The sequence below is a fragment of the Erithacus rubecula genome, assembly GCF_903797595.1.
Source record: "Erithacus rubecula genome assembly, chromosome: 1".
Taxonomy (NCBI): domain Eukaryota; kingdom Metazoa; phylum Chordata; class Aves; order Passeriformes; family Muscicapidae; genus Erithacus; species Erithacus rubecula.
Window position 1 is genome coordinate 33,950,853 of NC_136658.1, and position 25,399 is coordinate 33,976,251.

General features: G+C 40.0%; 1 protein-coding gene across 4 annotated transcripts in view; it reads right to left on the reverse strand.

The window, feature by feature from the left end:
• The window catches only part of GRM5 (glutamate metabotropic receptor 5), a 240,335-nt gene extending 221,813 nt beyond the window's left edge, over positions 1-18,522 (reverse strand). For 2 of the 4 annotated variants that reach the window (XM_079301034.1, XM_079301032.1), the window contains exons 1-3: positions 18,398-18,522; positions 16,796-16,957; positions 8,309-9,188 (exon numbers count right to left, since the gene is read on the reverse strand). In XM_079301034.1, coding sequence (XP_079157160.1) covers positions 8,309-8,987 — 679 coding nt within the window. In that variant the 5' untranslated portion in view covers positions 8,988-9,188; positions 16,796-16,957; positions 18,398-18,522. Of the gene's footprint in view, positions 1-8,308; positions 9,189-16,795; positions 17,471-18,397 lie in introns of those variants that run through there. The other 2 variants (XM_079301033.1, XM_079301031.1) reach the window with 1 other exon arrangement.
• Between the last annotated feature and the right edge of the window lie 6,877 nt (positions 18,523-25,399).

A 25,399-nucleotide genomic window follows, 5' to 3' on the forward strand; every position in this document is an offset into this window, starting at 1 on the left:
TAAAAGAAAACTATCTCAAGAAGGAAAGGTACAAACAAAACATCTAATCCTAGTTAAAGACAAATAGGAAGCATCTGACTAGATCACAACAGACTGAGGAACAGTCTGTGGAAGAATTTTCCTCATACTTCCACTCTTCTCAACAGCTAGGTTGGATTTTGGCCATGGCACTTGTTGAGTGTGATGATTTACCATCCGCCCCAGATATTATCTTTGCAATTCTTCACATATATATTGCACTTTGAGAAAAGCCATTCCCCATACATTGTTTGCTTGCCCTTTAACAATGTAATTGATTTTATATGGAGGCTTTCACATATATCACCTGGACCATGTATCTGGCCAGCCATAAATGTTGTCAGACTTCCAGAAAGAAAAATCAAACCCCTCAGTTAAAAGAAATCTTAAATACTTTCTTTTCCAGCCAGTATATTCAGAATTATGAGTTACATTATGTTCATTTAAAAACAAGGCAGTGATTTATGAAACATATTGTCTGCAAATTCAGTTGCCAAGGTAGATGGCAATTGTTCTGTTAATAACCTTCCCAATCACTCCTTTAATGTATACACATACAATATAATGATATAAACACCGTGCATTACAGCATGGGCTGCCTCCACATCATGAGCCTGCAATCAGATTTCAGTAAGATGGATGCAACATTATTCTCTCTCCAGTGGCTTTCAAACTAAATTAAAGCAAAGCCTATAATTTTTGGCTCACCTCCAAGATCACTGTCTCCTGCATAATTCAAGGATCAGCTAGTCAGAACTGCCTTAGGGAAGGTGGAAAAGTTTCAAAGATCCCACACAAGTCCTTTGACCTTTCTTAGCTTTCAAAGAAATCACAAATTAGCTCTCATAGGCATAGGAAATGTTCTTCATGTATGGACCAATGTAAATATCTATTCTGCTCCTTAACTGCACATTAAGTTTCAGATGTTGAAGCATCATTGGTTTAATTCCTGCACTATTAAGCTCTCTACAATATGGTGTTGATGCATAGAGATACTGACAAGTGCAGGACATCCACTTCTTTCCTTGTTTCTGTAGGAAATGAAATCCTATTTTTTTTGTAAAGTCTTTTCCTACCTGTGGTCTTAAACTAGAACTCTGAAAATTGTGTTCTCATCCTAGTCTTTCCAATGGTACTGGATAGCTTTTTCTGTCTCACTCCCCTTGTTCCTGCCTCCCATCTCAACCTGTTCTGATCACCCCTGAATTCTCAATAACAGAATCCATTTCAAGAAATGTGAAATAATGTTTTGGAAATTTTGGGGTTTGGTGGTTTGTTCGTTTGCTTGTTTTTCATATATCAAAATTTAGTTTGACCCTAAAATCTATGAAAAATTACTTCACAAATTAATGATTTAAATTTCCTGCCACTAGGTAACATACATGAAAAAGAAAAATCAATGGTTTGAAGAAAAAAGAACATAGATTCAGAAGTACACAAATGTTTACAAATAATGAAAAATGGGACCTTGTTTATCATCTTCTCCTTAATTATTGGATTAATTTTGCATACATTTCAATGTACCTTAAAAATGTTTAATTTGTGTACAGGATTGGCGATATAAAATATATGCTAAATAAAATGTGATGTAAAGGGTACTTCCAGCTCTTTCTTGAATAAAACACTTTTTGTCAAAATTTTAAGCAACACTAATATTTGTGAAAAACACTTAAAAGTGAACACAGTTAAGAACAAAGATCCCATTTGATTTATGAAGTTATCTTTTATCAACTTTTAACATATTTCCATCAAGCAGTTTATTTTGACCAAATTCTAAATTTTTTCAGTGCTTTTATTCACTAAAAAATGTTGTTATTTTAGCTTTCAATTCTGACTTAGAACAAAATTTATTTCAGGAAATGTATTTTTTTTTTTTAATTGCATGGAATATCTGTTTTTCAACTAGTTCTATATCACATATTTTTAATCTCGAAGACAAGAAATCAATGAGAAATACTGAAAAGGAATCACTGCCACTACCCATAGGCATCTAATAACACATATTAGGAAAAAAAAAAAGCAAAAAACCAAAAAAAACCTGCTCTGACCCAGTAAGCACTATGCAGTGAAACTTGGTTTTCTGAGAGATTTCCAAACCTCATCAACTTTATGGATCCCTCTGTGATTGAAGAGGTGCAGCCTGGGCATGGGGACAGTAACAGCCATTTCCAGGACTCAAGCAGTGGAAAAATGGAAGATGTCGCTGGAGATTGCTGGACTCCCATGCTTCTTCTCAGTGAAAGCAGGTTTCATGACATTGAAAGTTTCAAAGAGTTGCTATAGAATCTAAGTATATTCAAAACTTAGTCCCTAAACAAAAGAAGCAAAATGACATTTTGGCAACACAAATAACCTACTCTTAGCTAAGCCTACCTTCCGTCACGCCTTTAAAAATTAATTTTCTTTTTCATCTTTAGAATAGCAAACCTCTTTGCTCATACTCCTTTTGCAGTCTCATGGTATTTTCCCTAAGAATTTTCATCCCCACTGCATTCACAGAATGCAGAACATACCCTCACTTTATATTTTTGGTCAGACAAGATCCTTCACAGCAGGTGCAGCTGGCCTGAGAACCTAACAGCAGTGTGAAAATGTTGTCAGAGCACCACAAACATTAACTCAGTGTTCCTTCACTTTTCTGCCTCAGTATTCCCAGCTGCCAGTTAGCATTTGCTCACTTTTCACAACTGGGATACTAGAATAAATATTTGAAATTAGGTGAGAAAATGGCTCCCTCTTTCAGTTGTTAACATTCAATAAAAATGAGCAAGCAATGGGATAGGACTGGAACTTGAACTGGGTATTTTTCCCCCCATATTTTCTTTAGAGATATTGTTAAGTTTTGCTACAAGATTAATGTGATTAAGAGAATATCTAATTGTGATAATTCTGATCTTAAAATTTATGTTTGAAACAATTTAAAAGTACTTCCAGAAAACTCCAAACACATAATTATTTTACCCAATAGTAAAAACTTAAAATTGCTGGAATAGAATGCTCTCCAGTCTTTAGACAGGAAATTCTTCAATTTTCATAAACGGATTTTTAGAAATAGATTTTGTCTGCAACAGAAAATATTTGCATGGACTAGCACAGAAATTCTTGGTACATTATTTCAATATGGGTCTTTTCTGCATATAAAGCATGAAAAAATATCACCTCTGTTTCAAATAAAATTAACTCAAAATTCAGTTGTATTACTTTGTGAAAAGCAAATAATATTTTTGACCATTATACAATTGTTGTCTGTATAGGAGAAAAATCTAGAGTCTGAAGGAAAGACCTGATATAAGTACAACTTGTTCCAGGCAACTGGTTTAACATCAACTTGTTGCAGCTCTTTTATTCATTTCTTCATCCTTTTCTCACAAACTATGACTAATTCTGATTTAAATTTTTATTTAGGAACAAAGGATGGGGGGAAAAATAATCTTTTAACCAGACACATTTGAATAAACAGGGAAGGAATCATGTGAAATAACCTGTATGTGCAGGGATAAAAAAAGTCTGCTTTCCTTATGTTTGCCAGATTACAACCCAAGGAAATGAATGTGAACCACCTCTTTATATGTATTTATGATTAATTTAGATGGAGGAAAGTGAAGTTCAACACAGAGGATTTTGAGGATGAGTTTCATTCAAAGTTTACCTGCAGAGTTGCCTGAAGAAAATGTCAACAAACTGTCTTATTTCTTAAGGCTGCATTCAAAAGCAAATTACACCTTTTACCTAACCAGAATAAATTTCTCCCTTGCCACCCCCAATATATTTGGCTTATTGTGTTTCAATTGTACCCATGTACAGTTCTGTTTTTCCAGCATACATCACCTCTTCATCCCATTCAGTGCAGCAAAATAAATGGTTTCCAATGGCAATGAAAATTGCCTTTTTAGTTATTAATTCATTTGACTCCAGGCAAATTTTAGGCAGAGATTCTCAGGGATTGATTTTATTTCTGACTATGAAGGTCTGATCCAAATGTCAGTCTTCTTAACAGGAGGGTATTGAGTTCAAACTGGCTTTCAGAATGAGGCTCTCAAACCTCAGTGACAGGAGAAGAGAAAATTGCACATATTTTTCTTTGATCTTTCAAAAAAAAACCACAGGGAATGCTTTCATATGGGAAACGAGGTAAACAAGCAATTCTGGCTCTTTTGGAAGCCAGCCAGCCCCTTCCTGATTTCTCCCACCATTTTCTATTAACTGGAGTGTCAAATGGTTAAGCAAGAAAAGGCTGTGAAAAATGCCCATAGTGCATGAGCTGCATGGCGAACCTGCATGTCAGCCATCACCAACCAAAAACACATGCACAAATTTCCCTCTCTGCACCTTCCTGTGAGCATTTGTTTCCACAGAGATGGACAACAGTTACATGAGCTAAAAAGGGTCTCAAACATTCTTGCAAGACTGGGAGACTTATTTAGGGGCCTTCTCTCTGCTGTGCTACTTTTCTTCAGACAGAAGCACACACAGAGTTCTTGGCTGCATTATTGACTTGCTGTCTGTCTGTGAAGTTGGTTCAAGAAGTAAATGTTGGTTTAATTTTAAGGAAAGTTTGTTTAAGCTTTGCTGCTATCACAGAAGTGGGGAAAAAAACATCTGTAAGATCAACTGAAAGAGTTCAATCAGCACACCCTTGCATGCCTGTTGTAGTAATCCTTAGGTTTGAAGGCAATTACTTCAGGCTTTGAGTGATGGATGCCTAGCACAAGGAGTTTCATGTCCCAGTTTCCCTCTCTCCTGCTCACTCCTAGCTCCCTGCCATGCACTGCTAACTTGTCTGTTCATGGGGCCACAGTGTGGACTGACCCTCAGAACTGATATGGCTTTTTGAAAAACAGCTCTCATTGCATGAGAAGGTTTTATTTTAAAGCCAGATTGGTTCAGAGTAGAGCCCCACAAGTGATTCAATGCAAGGAAGAGGTGGACAGTAGGGGAAGATAATGATGATAATGATGACAATGATTCCTGACAGAGCCAAGCAAGACAGAGTTACAACCCAAGACTAAGACTTGCAAAGGTTTCTCATTGGCCTGTGTAAAATACAGTACAGAAAGTGAGGATAACTTTTTTTAATGAGAAATGTCATTCATTTGTTGCTCACATTTTCTATTGAAGGTATTGAAAAGCCTTCCTCCTTAAAATTACAAGAGTTATTCTGACAGCAGTCCTTCCCATATTTAGGAAAAAAAAATTACTTTTAGAGGTCATTTGTGAACCAGTAGGCATCACCTAGTTTAATTTGTAGGGCTAAATGTCAAAGGACATGTCAAAAGCTTATGAGGATCTCTCAACATTTTTGTGTATTTTAAATCTGGAAGTATTAACTAAGGATTTAACAACACAATTTCAGATCAACCTCCCAAAACATTAATACACAGCAGAAAAAGATAATTAGTGAATGCATAAGGAAAGATTCAAACAAAGAAACTTTTTACTATGAAACTATGTTGATGTATGCCAGGCTTTTCCTACACTAGACCACAAAGAGACCTATAAATTTATCTGCTATTGGGACTGCCAAAGGAATGAAACTAACAGGCTTTTCATGCCTCTGTTTTATTCTCCTCCCAGCTTTGGAGGAGAAGACCCTCCCTCTCCATGGAAATAATTTACAGAAGCTAAAGATCATATTGATCAGAATATGATCATAAAGATCAGAAGAGTCTGGTTAATTAATTAATTAATTAATGAAAACTACCTAAAGAAAATTAATGCAGCTGGATAGAACTACCAGAAGCGTGAAAAGAAGAACTACCTTCTATGGGTGGTCAAGATCCTACATCAATAAAAATTGCAAGGAGCAGCATTCAACAATCTTTTTTTCTGTTTTGAAATAATACCTGTGAATGTAGGACACTGAGTCAAGTGGCATATTTGGAATGTTATAAGTTACAAGATATTATAGTAAAATGAAAAATAATTGCAACATAACTAAATAAATAAATAAATACATAATGTCTCTTTTGCTAATTTACTCAATTCCTTTTCTTTAGCATTAATGTGTAGGGCTTTTTAAAGGTCATTAAAAAAAATGCAAGGGATAACATGTGCCATAGTCTTTGGAAAGTGTCTCAAACATCAGGCATTGTCACATTTCAAAGTACCTTGATCAGCTAGAATTTTTCTATTCCATCATAAATACCATCTGTCCTATTGTAATAAAACTTTGATGTTATTTACCTGGAGAGCCTATTCATCATCCTTACCAGACTGTGCAACTAGATGATAGCATCATAAGGTTCACCCAAGTTTAATGTTTTTTCACTGAAGTCCGAAATTATACTGCTGTTAATATTCTATGAATGAGGCCTCAGGTTTTAGCAATGTATCCACTTTAATAATGGCAGAAGCAGGAACATGTTGTACTACATATATAATTTTGTTTTTCTCCTTCTTCGCATTCAGCTCTTCTGTCACTTACTTCTCATCTTGCTCATAACACCTATCTCCAACTCCAGCCCTTGTGTCCCTATTGTCTTCTTTCCAGTGCACAGTACAAAGTTCCTCTGCTGTAAGATTAACATGCCATGTGCTACCATGTGCTCCTAAGTGTCCACAGAAAATGGAAAAAGTACATATTTTTATTCTGTGAAGAATCAGACCTTGATATAAGCATGACTATTCCCACACTAAATATAAAAACATCCCATCTCAATAAGGAGAAGTGTAAAAGTTGTTCAAAAACTAGATGAGTCACCAAAAGTAGTCAGAATATAAAATCTTATGCTATTGTTAGTGGCATTATTTTTGACCATGATGTTATTCATACATATTTGTGGAGGGAAGGCTGCACACCTAACCTTGCCAAAGGCACCAACTGGTTCAGAATACCCTCACCATGATGTCATGTAGAGTGATTTATACACTGCTTTGAGCACTGAAGTTTTAGATTAAACTGTTAATGTATTCATGCATCACCATACAAAAGAGGCTTCAGCTATTTTCCAGCTCTCACTATCACGATGGAAATGTGGTTGTGACAATCCGCATGCACGTTCTGTTGTTTTTTGTTGTTTTCTTTTTTAATACTGCAGAATAAGCACTCTGTATATCTGTAGGAGGAAAGAGATCTCGACATATACCATTGGACCAGAATCTCCTCAGAAAGGGCTTTGAATAGTATAAAGCCTGCCAGAGAAGCAGACTCAGTGTGTGGGAAGGGCAATCTGCTCTCTATTGGTTGTAATAAAGCCAGCAGCATCTGCCACTGTTCAGCAACGTCACCACCACTACTTTATCTCTGAACATTTTCCATTCTCAGATTGCATTCTGAGCCTGCCATTCAAAATCTGTCTATTTGAACAAAGGCAACGTAATGAGGTCCTAAAACTCATCATAGAACTTAATTCCATAAACTCCTTAAATGGTGGTTGGTGTCATTAGGCAGAGGCTGATGAAGCTTGCTCTTAAGACAATATGAAATTCTAGTCACTGCTAGCAAGATGAACTCAATTCTATCAGTATCTACAAGGAATAATGAAATCAAGTACACTTTCCCACAGATTTCCCTTTAATCACAAACTCTTCTGAAAACTGGACAAAAATCTTAAGCTCTATGTCAAATAAATAGAAAGAGGAAAGCAATTTAGCACACAGGTCTGATTTTCTGGACATCTGATGGAGCGTAAATGTGTGAGGAAATTCAAGAAAGCTTTCCTTGCTCTCTCCCAAAACCAATGGCCAGAGGCAGAGGAAGCAGTGGTGCAATACTCCATGAAGTACTATAAAAAGGATGGAAAGATTTCTGATCTCAAGGAGCTGAGGCAACTTGCATTCAAATATTAGTCAGAATTGCATGTTTTCTAGTACCTGTACCTCTGTGGCTCAGGTATTAAGCAGGAACATATTCTGACACAACTATTTTTCCAAATGATGATGTAGTTCTCATCTGCACTATGAAGACCAGATGCTTTCTCACTACCCATTAATTCTAAAATAGTCATAATTATTATTCTACACAAATACACTGATTAGTAGATGAATAAAAGTAAATAAATGTCAACTAAATTAAGTTAAGGTCATTTGGAAGACTCCAGATCAAGCACTTTTACCAATGAGTGGCCCTAGAGAACACACCATCTTGTATTTCAAAATTTGTTTCCAGCCATTGACAACATGATGCCACTTCAGACCCACAGAAAATGTAAAGTTATTATTAAGTAAAAATCTATACAGTTGACAGCTGACTGGCAAAAAATGCAACGACATCAAACTATCATCATCCAACAACTAGTCCACATCAGAGTATTTCAAAGGCATTTCTATATGGTAAAAAACAACCTCTTACCTTCAGTGTGTACAGCAGAAACATAGGTCCAGTTATAGCGTTTGACAATGTCCACCATGGCCTTTGCTTGCTGTGCATCTGATGGCACCACTCTCATAAAATACTTGAACAGAGTTTTGTCACTCAGGTCCATGCTTGTGGCAGAATAAGCAATCTGAGGTATATTGAAAAGCTGCAACAAGTTCTGGACCTGGATAGCAACGGAGCTGGAGCCAGGCCCAATGACACCAACAATGGGCTTCTTGGAGCGGAAAGACGACGATGATCCATCCACACATCGCACCATCCCTTCCTCTTCTTCTGAAGAAATGAGAGAGTCCCGTATAAACTCAATGCTCTGCTCCAGAGCCACAGCAGAATGCCAGCAGGAGTCCCTTATTTCACATCCTAGTGTTATATTTGGCAACAGTGTGGGATCCATATTAATTCTGTCAAGGGTATGTAGCATTGCCTCCACTCTCTGAATACCATACTGCTCTCTTACCTCTCCACATTTCCTTTCATGAACTTTGTCAACAGTTGGTTGATGATGGACAGAGAATAGAGCTCCAATGATAATATCACCAGGCATGTGTGCAACCACTCTTCTCTCATTTGCCTGTGCTGAAACCAAAAGCCCAAAGTTCCCACAGACATCTTCCTTCAATAGCAGGATTGCAAGGAAAAGCAAAAGGACCATTTTAGGAAATTTTAGGCTGGTAGAGACAACATGATGAAAAAAAGTTGGAGAGCTGGTGAAAAGCAGTTATCAAATCTTCTGGATAGAAACAGCACTGTATTGATTGTTAACCACGAGTTGGCATCTGTTCTCTAAGGAGTCACCATCATCTCCAAGTGGACAGCTATGCAGAGCTGCACATGAGGTCATAATCCTCATACCCTTCAAAAATTAACAAATAAGAGAAATATCTTTAAAATTATTTATAAAGTCATCAACATATATAATCTTAATATATAAGATACAATATCTTCTAATATTTCTTAAAACTGCACACATTTCTACGGCTATCAGTGCCTGTAATACACTGCGTACGCTTGTTTTCATCATTTTCAAGCTGGAAAACTTTATCTCACTTGAGCACTTCACAGTCTTGGGCTTGTATTTCTGCTGGTATAAATCAACTTCTTTCTTTTTGACAATCATGTTTAAAAATTCTCTGGGGAAATATTTTCAAATGCACAAAGGACTGGCAAGTATTTAATTCTACAGAAAAAGTATGTTGCGATTTCTGATACGTGTCTTCAAAAACAACTCCCTTTAATTTCAGATGCTTTCTATATCTCTAATATACATTAATGAATCATGGGCTGCGATCTATTATCCATTTCAGTGCTAGGAAACTGCTGTTGACACACAGAGCTGTTATTCTAAGGAATGCAGAATGTATAAATCTGTTTTTATTTTGCAAGATACAACATGAAACAAATTGGCTTTTAAGCAAGACTAAGAAAACTGATTTTGTTATCCATATTTATATTTGTTTTAATCAAAGGAACAATAATTCTAAAACAGTAAAACAATTACATTATTTTCACCTTTTTATATCCTTACTTCAAAAATCATCAAAAAGCAATTTTAAAAATCCTTTTACTGTACACAACCCTACAGACTCCACTGGTATCAAGAAGTGAACACAAAGACTGCACAGATACACTAATGCCCAATATATTTGGTCAGCTACATTTGCCTATATACTGCAATGCAATCTGCACTCATCTTTACTGCTGCTGAAGGACAAATAAATAATTAAATCAGCAAACACTTCACACCTTGGGCTGTGGTTAACTTGTGGAGCTAGAAAATGTACTTGAAAATGTTCTGCACCTGCCTGTGGATTTGCAGCAGAATGCTTCCAGTTTTAAATACAGTGCTTAAACAGTTGCTTGCCAGGCCTTGATCTCTGAACACATTAAATACCTATTTACATCGTCTATTACTCCTCACCTGCCAGTGAATGTATTGATAGTATGGAAGGAAAAGTACACTTTTAAATCTGAGATGCTGAGCAACTTAGTGAATTGATATGCCCAATTCCATTTTTAACAAAACTACTGCAAAATTCTGGGAAAACCCCAGTCTCAGTTTTACTGATATAAATCTTTATATGAAATTTAAAATTTTTAAATTTCATATATTTCAGATGCCACCAATCACTTCTAATCCATTAACAATGACTCTAACAGAACCTAGATAATGTACAGTGAAAGAAATCATCACAATAGAAAATCTACCTCTGTTTCTTCGAGTGGAAAATCTCAGAGGATTTTAATCTTGAATTTACTCCTCACAGCTAAGTCATTCAGGATAGCAACACAGTGAAACTCTTCCTGATTCTGAAGATGAGACACACACATTCTTCTGCTTGATGCTAGGCTTTCTCAATTATTTTACTAGATGTATAAATTATAACCTATTTTCACAGAGCTGAGAGTGAGTTTGAGTGAGTATTCCCAAATAAAATGCAAATCCTTAAAAAGAGGAAACATTTAATATAATATTTAAATGATAATTGAAATATTAATAATTTAATGTAGCATTAATTTAGTAATATAAAGTGCTAATAATAAAATAAGGTTCAGACCATTATAAAACACTTCAAGAAGGTTTGTTTTTTTTAATGCTATGAAGAGTTGTCTTATCAATACTGAAACCCTTTGCCACTAAGGAATAACAGCAGTTCAGTTCAGGTTAATTAGTCCCTAATTACAGACTATCACTATTGCTTATGTCTTTCAATTATTTGTTCAATCACTCTGAAGTTGGTACACATAATTTTCAAACAGTCAAAAGGATGAACGATAGGGCATATCCTTGTACAAGATCACAGCTGTTAAATACCTGCACCTTTAACTAATTGAATGTATTATGATTAAAAAAAAAAATAATTATTTATTAACTTACTAACCTTTGAACAGAAATAACACTCTTTAATTTAACATCATGGGTGCTTATTTTTCTGAACTTCTCAAATTAAGGCTAGACATCCAGAACACAAATGTATCTAGACAAGTTCTAGCTCTGCTTCAGACTGTGACTGAATATAAAATGAAATGCCTTTTTATAACCTACCTGCCTGTGAATCTGCAGATGTACAAATAGAGAGAGAGTTCAGGGGCTTGGGGTAAGCTCATGGTAAAAAAAAATCTAATTCATCATTTTAATTCTGCAAAATATATTCACCATAGTTTTTGGTCTTGTGTCTATGGATTAAAAATTTCCATAGGATGTATGAAAAAGAGAGGGAAGGAAGGCCATTTTTATCTTCTTCCCTCCAAAGAACAGCTGTTTGCTCTTCTCTGCTTATAGTTGTGTCGATCAGTATAAAATTACAGCGTAAAGAATGAGTCAAAGCTGAAGGTCTCCTTCATATTTCTGTTCCACTGTACTAGGATATGTCGTAGCTGGGGAATTCCTATTTCTGAAAGCAATAAAATCTTTCCCCTCCATGGCATCCAAGGGAAAAGAAGGGGCCAGATGCAGGCTGCAACTGCTCCACAATTAATTAACAGTCTTCACTGTATTAAAGCTAAGGTCAATTTACTTGGGACTTAAAAGTCCCTAATTATACTGAGAACACTGCTTCTCTTTATAGTATTGGGCTTAGGATTCACATCCAAAGTACCTGAAGTCAATATTGTCTGTGGCCTCTCATAATGTAATGAAACATTTTATAATTGACTAATATAAATTGACTAATATTTTGATGTATTTGTATTGTGTAGTAGAGGTGTTGCACTCATAAACTTAAGAGCAGAATGGTTGAGGTGGAAAGGCACTTCAGGAAGTTATCTGGTCCATTTCCTCTGCTTACCCTAAGTTCTATTAAAACATATTTCTTAGCTTCATGTCCAGTCAGATTCCTAATATCTCTTTCATGTTCAGTCAGGTTCTTAATATCGCTGAGGATGGAGACTCCACAACTTTTTTGGTCAACTTGTTTGACCACAGTCGCAGTAAAAAATATTCTTTTTATAGAAATATTTATTCTTTTCGGTTTTCAATTTGCGTTTATTGCTTGTCATCCTTCTTATGGGCACAGCTGGCCACAGCATGAGAAGATACCCTGAGACTAATCAGGTAACAAATCCTATTTCAGGCAAAATTGTTGAGCAGAGAGATGCTACACTAAGCACACTAATTATATTTCCTGGAGAATGTCTTCCTGAAGAGAAGATGGCCAAGGGAACTATTCAGATATACAATTTCACTGTGCTTCTCTCCCAAAAGAATCACTTTCAAGTCCCTCCACATTTCAATTACAATTCTCTCTTACTACAAGCAGTTTATTGTTACAAGTAGGATAAGTACTAAAGCAAAATTAAGTAAAATTTCATAAGCTTAAATATAACTCTTGTTGAATTTCTTAGAGATAACCCTAAAGGGAATTTGACATGGTATAGCCCTCAGATTGAGAACAGAGGTATCAGCAGTTTCAAAGACAGTGAACTCCTGAGTACATGCACAAAGTAATGGGAATTGTTTCCCAGTTAATAATTTATCTGTTTTGTTTTCATTGATGGACAATATGCACAGCACTTAGGGTCAAATGTTTTTATCACGCTGTTTAGTTTCTTCGTCATCAATGGACTTATCCCAAATTGACTGAAACATAAGTGAAATGGAATCAGATACTTAATCACTAGTGTGTCAATGTTCCTTGCTTATTTCAGTTATGGATCTAACTGTAAATTTATCCCACAGTCACAGGCTTTAACAATAGAGGGCACTTTGCTCTCGGTCTTCTGGTGCACTAACATCAGGCTTGGAGCAATTGCAGAAGAAGTAGGACAGAAAAATAACACTGTCTGTCTGTACTTTGCTCAGTCCCACCCTAGACCAAAGTTTACATACTACCCAGATGACTGAAGACACAGATCTGATTAAGCACTCAACATGTACCTGTGACCTCTGTTCTCCCTGGCAATACAAACTTCATGCCAGACTGCCAGGAGAAATTCTCAGCTGTTCCCTTAGGGCAGAGTTCCAGCTACTTCATGTTGAGGTTTAACCGAGTAGAAAATGAGCATCTGTAATATTCCATGAAACATCATGCAAATCTTTCATTATTAAAAATACATAAATCTTTCAAAATTATATCCATCTCAAATACATATCCATCTGTACTTGCAATCTATAGAGACCAAAAGAAACAAAAAGCATGCTAATATCTAAGGGCATTAATTTAAAAACTTGACCAAAAATCAGACTGCTCCCCAAAAGCTGATTTTCCCACTATGTTTGCAGCTGAGAGTTTATACATGGGATGCATCTGACTGTTGTTCAGGGCTGCTGCTCCCGCAGGTGTGACTGTGTTTAAAGCTGCAGGGTGACCCCCTTTCCTCGGGGGCTTACATTATTATAGCAGCGCCCACTAGTGACCCCGCAGCGAAGCACCTGTGCTTTGCAGTCTAAACCCACTTGGCACGATGGTTTCTTACAGGCAAAACACCAACTCGGCTGAGGCAAACTGCTTTATTTATTCTAATCTGTGTCATGGGAAAAGAAAAAATAATAAAAAAAAAAAAAAAAAAAAAGGAGAAGTTACAAAGCTTCCCTTCAGGTTTCTTCTTCGTTATACTTTTGTAGGTTTGCAGCAGGCTCGTTCATAATTTTTGAATCTTCACACAGATTTAAATAATAAAAATAAAATGTCAGATTGCTTAATCAAAGAAAAGTGATGTAATAGAACGAAAACTCATGGCCTAATCCACGAAAGCACCTAGGAATATAGTCTGTGCTTCTCAGAAGAAGAATACTATTGGTCAAATATCTGTAAAGACTTATCTAAAGTTTAAGGTTTTTCTTAAAGGATTTTCAGGATCAGAAAAATCACAAAAACTAACATCCTTAAAATTCATTCATTCGTAGTGACAAAATTTACTTATACATTATGCTTGTATAACTTAAAGCCATTGTACCTGCTGATTAAATGCTTTTCAAGCATCACTTTACAATACATACTGCAATTAATTTAAATCCATCAGAAATGAGATAATATATGTTGATATGGACCAAATCAGTATATCCCAAGGAATTAATCTATGCTTTGTCATCAGAGGAGACAAAACCATGGCCAGCAGCAACTGAATTACTGGTTAAGAGTTAGTCATGTCACTTCTCTAACAATGAAGATATTACAGTAGCAAAATATGGAACAGCCTTTAAAAAACAGTTACATAAAGAGAACGACCTCTCAGCTCATCTTGATTTGGACCAGTGTTAGGAGGAAATACGCACAGGATGCTAAGCTTTGCTGAGTTCTGCTATGGCACTGCAAACTCCAATCATTGTGTTCAAGCTATTCTGGCAATCCATCTCCCAGTTCTGTGGAGGCTCATTTTGCAGGAGGAGGTCCCCCCTACCCATTGCTCAGAGCTAATTCACTTTGGTCACAAAAAACCTGATGCACTCAAATGGTCTTTATTTGAAAATCATGAAATATAAGCACCCTGTTCTGTTTTGAGATTTCTACTACGGTTAATTTTTTCTGTCCACAAACATAATAAAACAAACAAAAAACCCAACATCAGCCAAACATTACATTATCAGCTCTGCAAATTCCAGTGGGCATTGGATCAAGCTCTTTGAAAAAAAAAAAAAACAAAAACCCAAAACAGCTTTATGCAAAAGGAGAGACTACAGAGCAGTTTTCCACAATTCCACTTAGGAATACAAAAAAGCTAAGCAGCAAGGGACAATTTTCACCATTTGGTCAGAATGTCCACTGGAAATGACAGGCTGAAGTGTTGATCCCATTTCTTCATAGCTAATAAACAGAGAATGCTTTAATTATCAACAAGATCCTTAGCAATCCCTGGAAATTATTTCTCATACTATGTCCACACATGCTTTCAGATTGATAAAACAATTTTGGCTTTAATATGTAGGTGCTTAACTTCCCAGAAAAACTTACAAGATCTCTAATTTTGCCAAATAGAATACATATCGCTGCTGTTTACCAAAACCCAGTTACACCATTTGATGCAGGAACTAATAGTTCAGGTGTGTTTTCATGTGTAATCCTGGACATTTTATTAATTAATAAAACTGTATGGGATGGAGGAGGTGATCAACAAAAGGCAATAGCAGTTTCAGGAAGCATTTTCCAGCAAGTTGCAACAAGAGTGGTTATGGTGGGATGTCAGTACTACCACTATGCCAGCAATGTCATCACTATGTAGGAAGATAAAATGACAGAAAATCCATACAGAGACCCAAAAAATATTCTCTGAACATTTGAAATGAGATCAACCCTGTGATCATGTAGCATAAATATTAAAATGTAGTCAAAGTATTTGAGAATTTGCAAAAATTAGCATGCGATACAAATGTTTAGGAATAGGGTAATTAAAAAAAACAAGTCATAGGGAATTCAGAGCCTGACAGTTAACTCCTCTATACATCTTTCCCTTCAGGATTTAGCGTGGTGCATTTTCAGTATAATCCTCTGCCACTTTTGAGATGATCCCCTACTTTTTCTTCAAGACCAGGAGTAATAAACACCCTTGCTCTCCCTGCACCCAGCCACCCCCTCCCCACCAGGGGCAATCTCCTCTCAGGGAGCAGGCGGAGTGTGAGGAGGGCTGTCGAGCCCCGGGGTCAGCGGCGGGAGGGCAGCGGGAGCGGACGCTGTCCCTGGTGCTGAGCACCGCCCGCCGCTGGCGCTTGCCGCCAGCCAGGTCTGAGGACGGGGAAAACAAAAATAAAACAACCTAGAAATCAACCGGTGGTAAAAATTGCCGCGGTGGTCACATTTCGCACGCAGGATCGCAATTTTTGCAAATAAGTGCATAGATCTGGGTCTTAGAGAAAACTACTGGAAGAGGTTAACTCCCAACATAGCCACCTGCACTGCCACAACTAAGCGGCTGTGCTTACAGACATGCATGTGTGCACCCACACTGGTGCTTAGGTCTCTGTCTCCCTGCTCGGCTGACCCGAGCTGTCCCCCTTGGTCCATAATGAACCATTTTTGCACGTTGGGGGATTAGCTTTGATTATTAAATAAGTAACAGACGGGACTCGCTGAGCAGAGCCAAGTGATTCGTCCCAAGGTCACACAGAAAAGTCTATGGCTGAGCTAAGCCTGGCTGTCTCTGGAAAACAAATACATTCCCGTTTCCATTATAGCTTCCTAGCAAGACAAACCCCCACTTGTGAGCAGAGGGACTATACCACACACATCACCAAGCCCAGGTGTGACAGTGCCCCCCGTCCCTGCAGCCCCACACATACCATGCTCCCGGGGAGGGATCAGTGCCAGCTGCCCTGCAGCACCCTGACCCCGCGATACCTCTGCAGCCCCTAGAGAGGCACCCCACCAAGAGGCTTGTTGGTCCCCCAGGAGTTGTGCTAGTCCTCCATCAATCAGGGTACAGAGCAAAAGCAAGAAGGGAAGGAGGGGGGGAAGAGTCCCTCCTTCATCCACAGGGTTTCTGTCCACAATCCAGGGCACATAAATACCCCCTCCCAACCCAGAGTGTTACCTTGTCAGTGGCAGCAAGTGCTTCTTCTCACGGTGGTGGCAAAATGGTCCTTTTGGTAGCAATAATTAAGACAGGTAGGGGTAGGCACCTCCTATTTTCAGCCACGGCAGAGATAGCACTCCTCGCACAGACCTTCTGGAGCTGAATAATCCTCAAATGCCTCTGCAAAAATCACCAGCAGGTGAGCCCCACTCGGTTAGCATTGTCACTCCTCCAGCTACAGGCACATCCTATTTTCTTCTGATCACAGGCAAATGCTGAGGACCGAGTATCCTACCCCCGAATGCATGCACACACTCGCCATGCAACACGCTGCTCTCTCAGCATCGCCCAAATCTCATTTGCAAGAGGCGTGAACGGTCTCTGGATTTAAGGGAGGGGGAAGGCATGAGGAGGAGGAATAAACAAACAAACGATGAAAGAACAGATGGGTCTTTGCCACCACAGCTTTGGTCCCCCTAAATACTTGCTGCAGCCTGATCCACCTGCTTAAGCACCTCCGCCCTTCCTCACATTTGCACGGTAGCAATCTCTCTATGTTTATAACGAGCTAACCCTGCGTTCTGCCATGTGAGGAAATATCTCCAGATGCTCTGAAGGTTGTAAAGTCCCCCTGCAAATCGACACCTCTCTCCGGCACTGCGCTCTGGCAAGTAATAAAGAGGCAATCGGTTCAGAATAGCATCATCCAAAGGAAGGGGAAAAAAAAAAAAAAAAAAAAAAAAAAAAGCTGTTTAAAACGGGAGTCGCGGGGAAGAGTTTACTCCTGCGGTCCCGACGACCTTTTGCGGGTCGCCCCCCCGAAGTTTGCTGTCCGCCGAGGTAGCGGTGCCGGGGGCCGGGCACTCCGCCGCCGCACCGGGCTGGGGGGCGAGGGGGCTTTTCTTTTGGGCGAGTACCGGGCTTCAGCGCAACTTTTTAGTGCCACCAAGTGGCACAGATCCCTCCAGGAAACCAAGCTGCATGCCAGCCTGAGCTCTGCCTGCTGCTCTCTGGCAAAGGGAGAGAGAGGGATGCAAGAGCAGCTACCAGCCCTCTACACAAAAATGCTCACAGAGAGAGAGAAATGTCAAGCAGAAAGGAGGGACTGATTGCCACTGGAAGGACAGGTTGCCCTCTCCAGCCCTCGTCCCTTCCCTCGCCTGCAGGGTGACAGCACTGGGCACAGCAAGATGAGGAGCGATGCCCCCGCCAAGGGCAAACCGAGCCGGAGCCCCGCGGGCGGGATGCGCCCCCGCTCCTGCGCCCCGCGGGCTGCCCCCCGCTCCTCCCCACGGCAGGTGTTTGTTACCTGCAGCCACCCTTTCCTGCCGGGCTCTCTCCCCTCTGGCATCCCGGGCTCTCCGGACTCAGAGGCTCTGCAGTTCCCTGCCAGCCCTCTGCTTCCTCAGCCAGCATCCCCGGGCCGTATCTGCAGACCTACGGACAGGCTTTTATTTGCCTGCATTCTGCCCACCAACTCGGTACCCTCCGAGCCCTTCTGCTTCCCCGCCCTCCCGCAAATCCCACAGCAACTCTCTCCTGCTAACTACCTGCTGCCCGCAGAACACATCTACCTTTCCTTGGTTAACCCTTCCCTTCGGAAGCCAGCCGAAGCTTGACCTTCGGTGTCCCTGCATTTTCCCAAACCCTCTCCTCTCCTCTCTCCCCGTTTCACGGCTCAGCCCCATTCACGCGGCCGGCTCCCGGTTCCATTCCCACCCAGCCATCGCGCCCGGCCCCGCTCCATCCTCCGGCCGGGGTGGGCAGAGGGCTGGGCACTGAGCGGGGAGGGGTGCGGCTGGGCAGGGTGGGTGCCAAAGGTCCGAGCCAGCTGAGCCCTGGCAAACTCAACACATCCCTGCACTCCCACCGCAACCAGGAGCACCAAGGAGCCATCGCAACACAATGCCAGACAGAGATCGTCACATTAGTCAAAGCTATTCTTAGCAAATAAACAAAAAATTAAAGTGAAATAAATTAATAAATAAATAGTAAAGCAAAATGCCATTTAAGTAAGAGCTGATCTGGCATTTAAAAGGCTGCTGAGTCTGACCGTTTACCAGGCTGTAAAGGGGAAGGATTTGCTGGGAAGGATTAGCTCGCACATCCATTTTCAAGAATTAACAGCCTTTCTCTGCCACTGCTCCACAGCTTGACACTCCCTGCTGGTTCTCCCCTCTTTGGGTTGCTGCTTAAAATATTATCTCTTTTTTTATTTTTTTAAAGCAGCTGCTGAATGACCCAAATCCCAGCCACTACGTGGTGTGGCTCCCCCAGTGCAACTGCATTGCCATATCCAAGCTACACCACGTCCTACTCACACCCCTGCCCCTTCAAGTTAACTTTGATAAAGTAGTTACAGCATAGAGGAAAAGTCTTACAATTTCTCCATCTGTGCTTCTAATTCTCTGTGATCCCTTCATTGCTGTCTCTCTTCCACCAGATGACCAGCTTGACTGCTTCTTTCATCCTAGATTGTGAGGGATAGATATCTCACACGTCCTTACCAGGTGTGGAATATGGGCTCTTTCTCCTTCATATCATCCTTCAGTCCCAGCCAGGGCCTGGCTGAGAGCCCATCAGCTGGCACCAGCTTCACACCCTTATCCAGCTCTCCTGGCTCCTTCACTCACAGAAGCCCTGGAAAAGGCCAGGTCTTAATCAGAGGGCACTGTGAGTGTGTGTGACTCTAATTCTTTGTTTCTTCCATGCAGTTCCAAGAGCTTCTGTGCTGGTGCTTGAAGGGATGAAGGTAGATGATTACATGACAAGAGAAACTCCACTAGTAGCCATTCCTCTCACTGCCCTGGTGGGCTGACAGGTAAGGAGCATCTTTCCTCTTCTTGCTTAGACCCATGCATCTGTCAGACACTGTCTCCCATTAACCATGCACTGTGGAATGGCTAGAAGGAGACAGAAAAGAAGAAGGGACATATATTATTGTAGAAAAAGCACAAAGAGACAGAAGGAGGGGAGGGTTGTGTCCATAGAAAGGAATGGTGAGACCAAAAGCAAAGTGGTATTACCATGCACAGGGGTCTGGAAGGAATCAATGTTACATGAATTGGGGCAGAGGGGAGGTGCCACAGCTCTGCTGGGCTGTCACAGCAGTTGTCTGCCTTCCCCTGGGACTGTGTGTGATGAGGGAGTCAGAAAGCAGCCACAGCTCATTGGCAACAGAGAGAGCCAGCTGGCTGGCAGGGAACAGGGTGACCCCAGCAGGAGATGGAGAGGATTCCCACACAAGCACAGAGCTGTGTAGAAGCAGCCACAGGGGATGCAAAGCAGCTCCTACACACACATCCCCAAGGACTCCTCGTGAATCACATCCCAGAGTTCATTGTGCCAGATGTTTGGAGCAGCTGGATCAAAGATTAAAGGAGGCAAGCAGAATGGATGGGGGTGGCCATGGCATTTACATTCCTAATGCTTCTCCTTGACCCTTTAAACGGGGTCCCAATAAATACAGATATATAAAAGGTTCTTCTCCTTTGCTCTCTTTCTCCCCTTTCTCCCCTTTCTCCCCTCCTCCCTTTCCATCATTCTCAACAGAACCCATAAAATTAGCTGCAGTCTTCCCTACTGCTGGTAAATTCAGTTTTCCCTACCACAAAATTTCCCCTCCTATTTTGGCACTATTTTTCAAGTTAACAAAAAGAAAGTTTCCTCTTCCTGTTTGTAATAGCAAGAGATAAATAAACTGGTACCTGAATAAGGAGACATAATGACTGCATTTTGCAAGCCCACTGTTGGTAACACTCATTACTTCTGTGGCAGTAGCACCTATAAATACTAACACATTGGCAGGGCTGTACATTTGCTGTATCTTTGCACTCTGAGGAGCTTGTCCATACAGAAAATTGCAGGGGTAAAAAGACTATGAGTAAGTCTCTGGTATAATCAGTGTCTCTGAAGAGCATTCTAACCATACTAACATTTTAAGACAGAAAATAAGGAGGCTAAGGGAATACTAATTTGGATTCTCCTCAGTTCCAGAATTAATAAACCCTGTGGGACACAGGCAGAACAATCAAAGTGTGGACAAGAGGGTGATGCTGTATTGACCAAATAAGCCATATCTGCTTTCTTGCAAAGTAATCTTTAAAACAAAAGGGAAAAAAATTGATATTATATGTCTGTATTCATATATATATATGTATGTATATATGTATACACACACAACAGTATTTGGTCTCTTTCAGATAATATGGAATAATCCAACACACTTAGAGTTCATGGCATGCTTAAAATCAAGAAAATTGCTCTTGCCTCCCTAGCAAGTATACTAATGATAAGTCTGTTATGTAGGAGACAAAAAAAAGGTGCAAAGTATGCTATGCACCACATATAAAAAGAAAATCTAGCCTGCTAGGATATAATAATACTTTTGGAACTCTTATTCTTAGTTCATATTGTTCATTCAGCCTTGAGAAATGCAAAGGCCTGATTTTATATGTCTCTTTTGTAGACATTTATATATAAACTTCATATTCTCTTGAGTTATCCTAGTTTCAGCTACCATAGGGTTAGGTTCTCAGTGGCAGTTCCATTGCTGTGTTTTGGATGCAGGATGAGATATTTGGGAGTTCTGCAAAGTAATATTTATTCTTAGTCAAGGATTTATTTTTTTCTTGTATCTTGCTCTGCAGTGCACGAAAGAAACTGGTAGAGAACATAGTTGAGAAAGCTGACATGAACTGACTAAAGGAATATTCCAAACCATAGAACTGTCATGCCCAGGATATAAACTGGGGAGAGTTACCCAGAAGGGGAACAAATCTGGGATTGGGAAGAGGAGTCTGACATTGGTCAGCAGACAATGAGTGATTGAATTGTGCACCACTTGAGTTTTCCCATATTGTTATCATTCCTATCATCATTTACCATTAATAATGTATTTTTACTTTATTTTTGATTATTGAACTGTACTTGTCTCCACCTACAAGTATTACATTCACTCTCCTTCCCATTCCACCAGATTGGGGGTGGGAAGGATGGAGGTTGAATGAGCAGCTGGGTGGTGTTTAATTTTCAGCTGGGTTTAAACCACTACAGAGTGAATACAGGAATATTGTCTTTTACTGGATGCAGTTCATGTGATCTATTTCAAACATTTTGTTTAGGATGACAGAGAAGGAGACATTAAGATGCATCCACTTCTCTTCAGAGATTCCAAAGTGAACCTATTCCTCAGAGGGATATCCATAACTTGTGTGCTTACAAGGACTCTGACAAACCTTTCACTCTTGGTTGTGCATAGGTATAAAGGAGACGCTGAAATACCCAATGCATTCAAGACTCTTCTAGTTCTGTGCAAGGAAGCAACCCAGCTCTTAGAAGCTGAGAAAACTGAACCTAGGTCTGAAGCTCCTTCAATGTTATTCAGACCCTGAGTAAGGATTTTTACCTTAGATTTAGATTTAGAATCTGAAATTGGAAATGCCTATAAGATCTTGTTTGGCCTGACCCTAATGTTCATCAGTGGAAAACAGGACATGAGAGAGGAAGACAGAATATAGAGCTCTGAGAAGGATGCTTACAAGAAGTGTGTAAAAGGGGAACAAGGAGTTATCTATGGAGATTTATGTGAGTAATGGGGTGCATCAGGTGTGACTAAGAGATTGTAGCACACAGATGTCCTCAGATTTATCCACAAGAAATTATTTTAAGAGAATAAAACCAGTTTTCTACGCATCTGAATAGAAAACCAAAATCAAATTGTTGAATTTACCCTAGGAAACTGTTCTATGTGTCCTCCCTGTAACTCCTTCTTTGCACTTTCTAGAGAATTAATTTCATGCGTATAGAAGCTGTACTTGCTAGAAGGGGTAAGTGGAACTTTTGCAGAATTACAACTCTGGCTCACATTAGTAGAAGTATTCAGGGGCAGTAACTCAAACTGAGAAAATTTGGTTTATATTTATCTTTATGACTAAAGGTATTATTTCTATTATTCAACTACAATTTCCTGTTGCTTCAAATGTTCTAAGCATTTTTAACTTTATACAATCAATAAAAATGCATTACATTTACCTGATTTCTTCTTGCTTCCTTTGCTATTTCCATTTTCTTCAAATATCTGTGCATTTTATGTCTGCCTATTGTATCCTATGCTATTCCAATCACTATTTTCCACCATAGAATTGTAGCTCAGTCATCAAGAGAATCAAAACTGATGTGTGAGGATCTTAATTGAATGCAGTCAGCATGCACACATTAAAAGGAGAGCTTAGGGTATAGTCAGGCCTCCCTGTTAATATTGAGTGAAATGCACATCTCCAAAACAAAAATAAAAAAAGTAAAATTCAGTAACACTAAGGTTCTCAGGAAACTCCACACCCTACAAAGATGTTTTTGTCTGTTCTGAAAAAAGTGGTTAAGCATTCTCACATCACTCAAAATCTGATGTTGCTGCTTCTATTTCTACTCAGCGAGTTCCAATCTGAGTGGGGGAGTGCTTCTAATGAAGGCTGACAGAATGAAACCTCCAATTATGCTGTATAATACACTATCTTCTCTCTGCAGTGAGAGTAGAATATTGAATGGGTGAAATTCAACCAGTTTTGAACACTTGTTTTGAACTCATGCCCAATAGCCCCAGATAGGCATATTCAGCTGAACAGTGGGGAGGCAATGGCAATGGGGCCATCATGTTGTGAAATCCCCAAATGCACACAAACTGGGATCAGATTTGTGTCAGTGTTATTGATTCATGGGAATACAAGGCAGAGAAGTTCCTGGCTCTGGGATGAATTCTCTACTCATTCCAGGGTCCAGACCTTGCACTGATGAGAAAGAATGATATCAGAGGTAAACATTCTTATAAATTAATTTAATTCCTAAAATCACAGAATGGCACGTGTTGAGAGGGACCTTAAAAATCATTTCACTCAACCCTCCTTACCGTGGGCAGGGAGAGTCTCCATGAGACCAGGCTGCACAAAGCCCCATCAAGCTTGGTCTCAGGCATTGTCAGGGGTGGGGCATCCTCATCCTCATCCTGGACAGCCTGTGCCAGTGCCTCACTCCCCACACAGCCAAGATTTTCTTTCATATATCTAAACCTTCCCTCTGTCATTTTAAACCATTCCTTCTTGTCCTGTTGCTACATACCCCTCTAAAAACCCCCTCTCCTCCTTACTTGTCACTTTTCTTTAGGTACTGAAAGTTGCTAGGAGGTCTCCCTGAAGCCTTCTCTTCCCCAGGCTGAACAAACTCAATTTTTTCAACCTGTCTTCACAAGAGAGCTGTTCCAACCTTCTGATCATTTCCTTGGCTCTCCTCTGGACACATTCCAACACATTCATGTTTATGTTGGAGACCCCAGAGCTGGATGCAAAGATATTAAACAGCTCTGGTCCCCATACTTACCCTTGAGGAATGCCACTTGTCATTGGTCTCCACTTGGATTATTGAGCTGTTGGCTGCAGCTCTTTGTAGCTATCTGACCAAATCCTTATGTCCTGAGTGGTATACCTGTCAAATTCATGTCTATCCAGCATAGAGAAAAAGGTGTTCTGCAGGACAGTGTCAAATGCTTTGCACAACTTTAGGTAGATGACAGCAGTAGCTCTCTCTTCACTCACCAACACCATAAGCTTGTTGTTAGGAAGTCTTCAAATTTATCATTTGCCCTTAATGAAGCCATGTTGGCTGTTATCAATCACTTCCTTATTTTCCATGTACCTTAGCATAGTTTTCATGAGGATCTGCGCTATGATTTCACCAGGCACAGAGGTGAGACTGACTGGCCAGTGGTCCCCACGGTCTTTATTTTTTCCTTTTTTAAAAATGGGTATCTTTTTCTAGTCAGTGGGAACATCACTGGATTGCCAAGTGTCCTCACATATGAATGTGTGCTGCTTCTCTCTGTCTATGGAAGGCCTCATCTGTTCAGTCCTCCTGGCTGGAAACAGACACCTACTAAAAAGTGACCTGTCCCTGCTCTTCCTCTCAGCCTCTCCCATAAGCTCTTCCACTCCCAGGTGGAATTTCATGCACCCCAGCTCATCATTGACCATTATGGAGTACTGTCTTTTGACTGGAGAGTCTCCTTCAGAACTAACCTCCATGAAAATAAACAGAGTAAAAAGGTGCTAAATTTCACCTGAAAAACTCTGTTCTCCAGAAGAAAGTGGCAAAATGTCCCCGCAATGCCCACACTAATCACCTTACTGGTGTATTTCAGCTGAAACACTTATATTTCCAGCTATTCTTGTCAGCTGATCTCTCCTGCTGACACTGTGATATTCATCCCATTCCTCCTACGAAGACAAGTTGGCAAAAGACTGGGGAGTACGTAGCACAACCTTGCTCCAGCAGTAACACAGACTTGGATCAGCACATGCCTGCTTGGCAGTTCACCTGCCACAGAAGGTGACTTGGAGCCAGCCCTCTCTCCTTGCTTAAAGCTATTTCTGTGCAAAATGTCAGCTCAGGAGCAGAACTAGGAACAGTGGCAGGGGGCATAGAGACAAAATTATTTCAGTCCCTCACTTTCCTGCAGGACACCAAAAAGAGGGGGGGGAAAGGACTAAGACAAGCAGTAATCAGAGTTGTTAAGTTTGATATGTCTTTAAATGATAAATCCCCAATATTGTTTTCCTAGGTAAACAATTGCTG